A 9,710-nucleotide genomic window follows, 5' to 3' on the forward strand; every position below is an offset into this window, starting at 1 on the left:
ATGGTTCGAGTTAGTCTCACAACAGTTGTGATAACGGGGCGGCCACTTTATAAGTGCTGAAGAATGTCACGCCCAGAGAGAGAGAGAGAGAGAGAGAGAGAGACCTAAGAGACTACTTGACAGCAAGGAAGGCCGAGACCGCATCATTCCTACAGAGGGCTCTTTATTATCATTCCATCACATAGTTTAAATTTTATTGTTCGCTTTATCAGCACTGTCTTCAAGTTGGATTGATCGAGTGGTTCAAACAATAAACTACTAGCTTCTGTCTATTGCTTACCAAGGATCTAAATACAAGTCAATTGTGCAAGTCTTTTTGCCAATATAAATTTTGTAATACAAAGGAAAATTAGAAAACCTATTTTATAAAGTTAAGAAAAGAAAAAAAGGCATCCTTTTTTAAATGAAAAAACAAAATGTAACAGAGAAAGCTCTCTATGACAACAGAAGGATATTGTACCAAAAACTGGTTCATTGAAGGTGAGGTGTACATTCCTCAAGCTTTTAGACCATAACAGCACTATTGTTCGTCGTTCTCAAGAGGGTTCTCACCAAGATTCCTTTGTGCTAGCCTGTAATACAAAATTCCCATTGTTGCCATACATGCCCTGAAGAAAATCATGCACAATTTAGTCATCAGAAAGAACCTAGAAAAAAGAAAATGACAAGCTGCATTTATATTAAGAGTGGGTGATAAGAAGTATCGTGAGTGATTCGTTCAGGAATAAAGATGATTTTGGAGCAAGGCATACGGAAGCCTGGGTTTCTGGACCTGGTTTCATGGATTTTAGTTTCCCATGGAAACTAAAACTTCAATGATTCCTTAGTCCTTACTAGCATATGGATGGACAAGAGCTTTAGATGACTACTGAGGGAGGTTCGTCGTGATTGTAGTTTCCTTGGGCAATGTTTTAAAATTCAGGTCCATTTGTGTGCCCCGAGGAGTGCCTCAAGGCGAGGTGGTATGTTTTCGCCTCGAGGCATACACATCTACAGAAAATATAAAACTTACAAGCAGTATAAATTTACGCAACATAAGAAGTAACAGCATTAATATTTCTTGTTTGTTAAACGCTATGTCTTTATATTACTCTAGTATCTAGCCAAGTGAAAAAGACTATTTATCATCTTATCTTTTTACATAAATGTTTCTTCTAAAAGAATTAGTACGCCTTTTACGCATCGGGGCATCCACCTTAAGGCGGCGCTTCGCATTTTGGAGCAAATGTCCTTGGGTTGGTTGTCTGCTCAAAGTTTCTAGATCTTCTTCAAGAGATTAAATTTCTAGGGAACAGTAACTCCATTAACTGAAATTCAATCTCAGGTTTAAGATTTCTAGGATTTCTGTCAAGGGATTCCTATCTTTAAGCTCTTTCTTTGTTGTTAAACAAGGATCTGCTAGACACGGCCATTCTATTTAATCTAAATACAACCAAGATATACAAGTGAAACAAATAGCAATAGACGTGGTGTGAAGAAGATAGTTTACATGATTGCCATGACGAGGAGGATTTTTCTTGGATCCATTCTTGAAGCTTTTTGATGTCTTGGACGACTTTCGGGAATATCCTCCAAGTTAGCTGCATCTTTACGTGAGGGAGCAGTCACTGGAAGAGTTGGTAAGGAACTAGACCAGAAAGGTAGTAAAGCTCTTAGAAACTTGTGACGAAGAGGACCTGCAAATTGAAAAAACTCATCATTGGCTTCTCTAAGTACGGAACATAATAAAGCAAATGTTCTTTAAATAACTAGAAAGTGACTTCTTAGTATCAAGAATTGCCGAAAATCTAACCAGTTTACAAGTACCACTCACCCCTTTTACTGTACTTCTTTCGATTCCCATCTTCATCATCTGCATAATAGGAAATTTCGGAGTTTTGCCTCTCGACATTGTAAGCTTTCCTGGTTGTAGCAACTGCCTGATTGTCATAATGACAAAGGGATTATATTAATTAACAGAAGAGGCATACTCCTCATGTAAACGAAACCAAGATAAATAGATGATTCATACATTTTTGCATATGAATATGAACTTCTATTCCAGTGTTCTAAGTATAAATATAAATAGATGCACACAAATGCAAACAGGAGAAATCTGACTGATGGTATCCACCATAAATAAAACATTAAATAAAAAATTGACCTACACCAGCAGGGCTTGAAGAGTTTAAAAGATTGGGCTCTTGGTCACTTCTGAATTGATTCCCCACCGCAGTAGGATCATCCATCTCCACAATATCTAGACCAGACAATTTTGAAAGACCCAATCCAGTTGAAGGTTGATCTTCTCTATAATCCAATGTATCTGAATTACTTTTATCTCTGCCTCCTGGAGCAGCTACTAACGGATCAGAAGCAAAAGCTGGTGGAGGAGCACGAGACACAGCTGTTGACAATGAACCTGGATTATTGCCAAACAAGTTTTTCTCCATACCCGCCTGCATAAAATCAAAGCAGAGTTATCGAATCTGTGATCTTCGTACAAACAACGAGAGAGTCTTTCACCATCTAAAGCATAAAACTCCGCCAACTTGTTTCCAAGAATTGCAGATATAATTACCAATATTGGATAGTAATCTTCATTTGAATTAAACGTTAAACAGATGCTAGATATGAATTGATCCAAAAACAGATCAAAATTAACTTTTGAGCTGGTGGTTAAAAAGTTTCTAATGTTCCATAGATGGCTCTTCAATGGAGAATGAGATAACCGGAGTGGTAGTGTACTAGTGTGTTTCTAATTTTTCATTAAGACGCCTCCACTAACAAGTCGAAACAAGACTTCTATACCTCTTCTTTCTCATATTTTTCTGTAATGACATTTATGTTTGATTGCCTCTTGGAGGGAAACTCCTCACTACTGTGATTTATTCCCAAAAAAAATCAGGCAATCCTAAACACAGGTGAGAATGTGAGATTTGTATCGTTGAATTTTCATTGGAGAAAACTTATAATAACTAAAGCCTTATTGTCCTCCTTTATGCATCAAGAATAACTGGTATCACCGTAGGCCATAGCTGCTAAAAACGATAAGACAAAACAAGACTGACAACTGCTTAATACATGCCTAATTATTGCCAACAACAATACTTGCATGAGGTAAAAAGAGGAACTAATTATGTGCCTGCAGCTATCTTAAACTAAGATTTGGTAGGATACGCTCATAACTAAAAAATGAGTTTTAAGTTCGGCAGATGCATGAAAGTTTAAACGCTGTAAACCATCTAGAGTTTTTCATTTGGCTATATATTCAATATAATTTTCAAAAAAAAATCTAGAGTTTTTCATTCTATTCAAACCCAAAATATAGAGCTGGATTTCTAGATATATTGTCACACAACTAGTCTGTAAAAACAAAGATTGTAAGATGACGTTGATTTTATTTAACCGAGAGCTCTTCATGGCTTTCAATAATAACATATAACACACCTGCATAATAGCTTCCTTGAGTTTTGAGTGAAGGCGGGATCCAGAATCTTTTATGCTTTTAGGCGGCCATATCTGCTCCAAAAGAGCACCATTAGGGAACGAAAAAGTAGAAATCTTTCCCCCTTAAACCCAAGGTCCCAAACAACCCACACAACATCACAAATTGGACAAGCAAACAATCTAAGATATCTATCTAAATATGATCACATTTTTTTTCTTCAATACATTGTTAAATTTCTTATATTTATCAAATTATCAAACTCCCAAAAGTCATGTTAAATGTGACATGTTGAGACAAGCCAAATTATCTATAACTGGTACGAGAAAAGGAACCAACAAATCTTTTACAACTGATAAAGAGTTGGTGTTCAAGAAAACCCCATTGTGCTACGTCTACTCCTGGTCCACAAACCAGTAAAATGAAACTAAAACATATATAATATTACATAGCATTAGTGCAAGATTCTAGATCTGGAGAATACTATTTTGTGAAACTGTGCTTACTTGACCAGCTAATGTGTCACATAAGCAAGGGAGTCTGAAGTGTTATGGTCATAGTAAAAAAAAACTCATTATTTTACAGTCTTTGACTTCAAAAGATAAGGATAATATCTGCCTTGAGAACTACTCATATTGTAATGGCTTTCAAAAATCTATGGGACTTTGTGTAAAGAGCATCAACTATTCACAAAAAGAGAAAGTTATAAAAAGGACTTATACTTAACTTTAACATTTTCAGTTCAAAATTCATCACTGCAGAAAAGAAAACAAAAGTAAAGATATGGAAACAGATCTTACTGAAGTTGAACATGTAGGACAAACATATCCGGCTGGTGCTGTATGTGGAGGAAAGCCTTTAAGGTGGGAGACCAAGCAATTTGTGTGCATGACATCTGAATGAAGTAGAATTGAATAAGCTGTATTGAAGAGTGGAAAAGTAACAATTATATGTTAGGCATACATACGCAAGCATCCCAATCGAGTGGTTTGTGAATCAGCTCCATCTTCAAGTACAGCCTGGCACTGGCGGCATGTTGGAGGCCAATCGTATTCCCCGTCAATCACCCATTCAGAGTATGTACGGACCTAAGAAATTGCAATTTGAGTACAACAATTAAGGCATTGAGATGAAAAGGTTATGGCAAGTGCTGTGATATTAGTACTGCAATGTCAATAACATATTTATACTCACAAGCATTTGAGCACCTTGTTAAACTGTACCAACCTTTAAATATCTATACTATAAAGAATATTATTGACAGCAATAATAGTGTGCGAGGATTATCATATTTAATGGGTTACAAGTATTTACCAACTTGGTAACAAATTCTATAACCTATGACCCATCCCTTTTCTACCAAATCTACACATAGAAATGTACTTCATTTATGTAGTTAGGGGAGACATTGAGACATCTGATAGATACACCGAAATGATATATTAAACTCTCAACTTTCTGTTTATAAAATTCACAATGTTAAAAAGGTCACAGTGATCCCATCTAAGTTATGATTCTTAAGTAGGAATGTAGGATAAACTTAAAACAATATTTCAAATTCACTTCTTTTTTTTGCCGATTTCATGGTTCACCTAACTTTAAGATTCTTAGATAGGACACAACCAAAATCATGTCTCAAGTTAATTTTCTTTTGTGTCCCCATCAGAATCAAAACTCAAACTCTACCCCAAAATTACCAAAATCGTGTACAATCTAGTAGCACAAAAAATTTCAACAAACAACCAGTGGTGGATTCATGTTGAGACTAGGAGGCTCTATAACTCTTTCGGTCTAAAAAAAAATCTGAGATGAATGGCTCAATCACACATTTGACCAAAATAAATATATTTTCTTCCTCAACTTGTATTTATTGTGGTTTTAATTTTGGGTTAAAAAAAATTGTTAGCCCCTCCTCACAATAAATTCTGAATCCGCCACTGCAAACAACAATTCTGATACAAAATGTACACAAAGCAACCATGAATGCTTGTTTAAGTATAAAAAAAGTTAGACAATTACCACACATATTTGATGCTCCTGAAAACAAATGCATTCCCCACAAACAGGAACCTTGTGAACAAAGCAGTAGAGCTTGGTTGCCTGAAGTCAAAAGCTCATATCAGTAATCAAAAGGAAAACAAAAATGAGTTATGTCATTTCAAACTACAAATTTACTAAAGGTTTAATCCAATTTATCAGATGTTTATATAGATGTAGATATACTGATTGAACCAAATTCATTCAATATGAAGATGAAAAAATTAAAGTCAAATAACAAAAAAAACAAATTAGATTCAGCTAGGTTAAACAATAAGCCAGAACAAGACACTAGATCTAGGTTAAACAAGTAATATTGCTTCTCTAAAAGCCTTCTCTAACTTTGAATTTGTTCCTTTTCAACTCAATGAAGTCCATTTCTAAAATTCTTTCATTAAATTCCAATTTCAATGTCGAATTAAGAGATTATCAATCAACTAATCATAAATTAATACGTAACTATTACTCTAAATTGAGTCAATTTGAGAAACAAAAGCATGAAATCACTGAGTAAATACAGAATCAAAAATAGATTAAAAGATTAGGTTAAAATGAAGTGAAAGTGAGATCAGAAAGAAGGAATTGAAACTATGAAAAAAAAAAACAGAAAGGGGGAAAAATTAGTACACCTTGCGACATTTGCAAACCACCATCGGATCGGGCAGGTTTATGTTAGAAGATCAGAAGAATTGAAATTGAGAAGATGAGTTAGTATTATATATAGATCAAGAAAGAAATCTATCTGAGAATCGAAGAGGGGGGATTCGAGATCTGTGAGAAATACCAAAAGAGTGATCTACCGGTGGTGGCATTGATGGGAGGACCTTTTGCTGATCTTGTTAGGTTCGGACCTTGTAGAGTTGTAATGGGCCGGTTTTATCATGGGAAGTTATTTATATAGGCACTCACATATGTTCACAAACCCCCAATCACACTTACCTTCTTCACTTGGGTCCATGTAAGTGGACCAAGACAATTGTTATACTCACACACTCAAAAGAAAAAAAAAGGAATCGATGGTCGCCTGTAGAAATTCCTATTAGCGGTCGTCGGTACACCTCTGTTTGGTTGAACGAGAGATAGTTTGAATCAAACCCGTCTTATTCGACAAATTGTGACGCTGAGTGAGATAGCGGTGGTGAGAGAGATGGTGACGAGAGAGATATGCAGGATAAAATAAAAAAGATGTTGGTGATTGTAATGGTTGTTTGGTTTAACAGAGTTGATAGTGGTGGTGGTAGTGGTGAAGTGTGAAGATGAAAGAGATGGAAAGAATAGGTTTGCAGCTCCCTTGCCATCAATTTCCTGACCGTTTTATTTGTCTCTAAATATGGTGTGTAGTGTCGTGTGTGAGCTTACAAAAGACTAAATATTGGTAGATGGGCGCTTGATCAATTCATTGTACATCTAAAAGTTATATTTTTGATATTTTATGGGGTATCTATCATTTGTTGATATGCCTTATACAATAAACAAAATAAGTGGAACCGGATGATTGTGAAGGTCATTTTATGACCTTGAGGCCCTAAAATGTATTGACCAGCGCTTTGGGGAAAGCAAAATAGTTTCCGGGGTGTGAAAACTTGGTCAAAAATTGGTCAATTTTGTTTGACAATTTTATTTAAGAGGAAAGCAAAATAGTTTCTCCACCTCAGCTCCCTCTCTCTCCACCTCACTTCTCTTTCTCCACCTCATCTTCTCTCTCCCCACCACTCTCTCTCTTCTCCGACAGGTCGCCGGCCGGAAAATTTTCTGGCCGGCGACCATTAAAAAGAAAATTCACTCTATTTCCCTCCTCTCTCTCTCTAAATTTTTTTTTCCTTCTCTCTCCCTCTAGAACAAATCTAGAGAGAGAAGATCTGGTTGAAGGTTCTGTTCGGGACCTTCAACAGATCTTCTCTCTCTCTCTCTAGATTTGTTCTAGAGAGAGAGAAGGAAGAAAAAAAAATATTTTAGAGAGAGAGAGGAGGGAAAAAGAGTGAAATTTTTTTATTTTTTTTAATGGTCACCGGCCGGCGACCTTGTCGGAGAAGAGAGAGAGTGAGGTTAGGTGAAGTGTTTTTTTTTTATTTCCCCGGAAAATTTCTAAAATTCTACATATTCCCTTTAAAATTTCACACCCCGGAAACTATTTAGCTTTCCCCAAAGCGCTGGCCAATGTATTTGGTGATGGTAGTTAGTTCAGTTGAAAGTGATCAAAGAAATTATTTTATTCCTTGATGAATCTCAAAAAAATACAAGACTCTATTTATAGAGTTAGAATACTACTAGTTTCCAATTACTAGTTACTAAAAAATTTAATAGTTTCTAAATAACAGTTTCTAATATTTAATAGTTTATAATACCCCAATATAGGAAAGATATCTCAACACAACCCCCCACCCCTTCCCCCCCCCCCCCCCCCCCCCCCCCCCAACAAGTTTGTCCACTAATTTAAAAAATATTCGATTTTTTACTACTTTTGTAAGAATACCAGCCAATTGATCTTCAGATCGAATCTTTGGTAACTCCACTATGTTGTCGTCTAACTTTTCTTTAATAAAACATCGATCTACTTCAACATGCTTCGTACAGTCGTGCTGGAATGGATTGTGAGCAATATCACATGCTGCTTTATTGTCACAATATAACCGAATTGGTCTTTGAGGAGGATATCCTAAATCAACCAAGAGGAGTCTTAACCATAATGATTCACAAATGTCATCTGCCATACTCCTAAACTCAAACTCTGCACTTGAACGTGCAACAACATTCTGTTTTTTACTTCTCCATGTAAAACCTATGTGCCCAAACACTTCCTTAGTATCAAACCCACACTACAAGACTAAGAGCATCTCCATTGCAAGACCTAAACAATCCTATAAATCATAGGTGACACGTGTGAAAAGTGGATCTCCAAATGATCTATTTCCTGCTTACAAGACCATTTAGAGATACTTTATTAAAAAACATTCTCCGGTGCAATACTCGAGAGAAACTGTAAAACTTATATTTTGACTATAACATTCACATTATTTGCGTATGTGGCACTTAGAGATCCTCAAGAAAACACTTTAAATTTAGAGTGCCCTCTTAAGGATCTCTAAAATAAATTTTGTCACATCAATTTAGAGATTCATGTTGAGTTTTGCATTGGATATGGTTTTCAAAGGAAAACTCTAAAGAAATCCTATGTGGCATTCTTAGTTTAAGAGTTTTAGTGTTGCATTGAAGATGCTCTAACGTTGGGTTTTCCTGGCAAGCAGTGGCGGGTCTATGTAGGGTTTAGGGGTCTATAGACCCCCCTCAACTTGTACGATATTTAATCAAAAAAAAAAATATATATATATATATATATATATGTATCGTAACAGTTTAAGTAAATGTAGGTTGCTCCTTATAAGATTAACTTATGTTGGCTCAACGGATCTAGGCTGGTGTTACCACCTAAGTGGTTGCGGGTTCGATCCCAACCACTGACATTTTTATCTTCCTTCTCTTGTTGGAAGGAGGAAGCAAGTAATAAAGACAACTCGCATACTACATTACTTGATTCTTACCGGATTGGTAAGATCCCAACGCAAAACTGGGCTAGAAGTTACGAGTTCAATTCCTTGAACTTCTTTTTGTTTAGTTGGGGTTTTTAGGGTTTCTAAAATTGATCGAATTTTTCTAGTCGATTTTAGGATTGTCTAACTTTAGAAAGACTAGTTCATAAATAGGAATTCTTTTGACCCTCCTCAAAGTGAATCCTGGATACGCCACTGCTAGCAAGGGAGGTTTTGAATCGCTCCTTGGGACTAAAGACATTCCTTACACAGTCAGAATGGCAGCCTGTGGGACTACTAGCAATCCTTACCTTTTTCCTCTCTAAAATTCTGACAATTGCAAAAGAATTTGTATTTTTGCTCCGTAAAACTATTTACTCAGCAACACTGTTTGTCTTTTGTTAGATTACAAAGCAACACTTATTTTATTTTGTTGGTGTTATCTAGCTAAGTTTACGTTAAGAATCTTAAAAAAGTATTTTAGGATAATTACGAAAATAGAGTTCTTTTAGAAATATTTACATACAATCTATTTTTTCTCTATAAAACTTGTTAGGTTTAATTGGTAACCAATTCACTAATTTTATTAATGTTGATTAATAGGATTAATTATTGAAGAAGAGAGAGGCCAAAGATGGCAGAAGAGAGATAAAATCGGAAATAATTTGCTTTGTGATGTCTTTCTTCCTTCTTCTCCTCTGTTGCCGTAGTGTTGCGTT

The 9,710-nt window shown here is 35.7% G+C and overlaps 1 protein-coding gene across 1 annotated transcript; it reads right to left on the bottom strand.

The window, feature by feature from the left end:
* Positions 1-242: 242 nt before the first annotated feature.
* LOC147533336 (uncharacterized) lies at positions 243-6,311 on the bottom strand. Its single transcript, XM_086648380.1, has 9 exons — positions 6,094-6,311; positions 5,447-5,527; positions 4,395-4,515; positions 4,228-4,322; positions 3,430-3,501; positions 2,148-2,438; positions 1,814-1,919; positions 1,490-1,676; positions 243-608 (listed from the first exon to the last, which is right to left on the bottom strand). The coding sequence occupies exons 1-9, from the start codon at positions 6,115-6,117 to the stop codon at positions 521-523; spliced, it is 1,065 nt and encodes a 354-aa protein (XP_086504506.1). The 5' UTR covers positions 6,118-6,311; the 3' UTR covers positions 243-520.
* Between the last annotated feature and the right edge of the window lie 3,399 nt (positions 6,312-9,710).

This window comes from Eschscholzia californica, unplaced genomic scaffold (genome assembly GCF_041429995.1).
Source record: "Eschscholzia californica isolate CP2 unplaced genomic scaffold, dmEscCali1.0.p SCAF_6, whole genome shotgun sequence".
Lineage (NCBI taxonomy): Eukaryota > Viridiplantae > Streptophyta > Magnoliopsida > Ranunculales > Papaveraceae > Eschscholzia > Eschscholzia californica.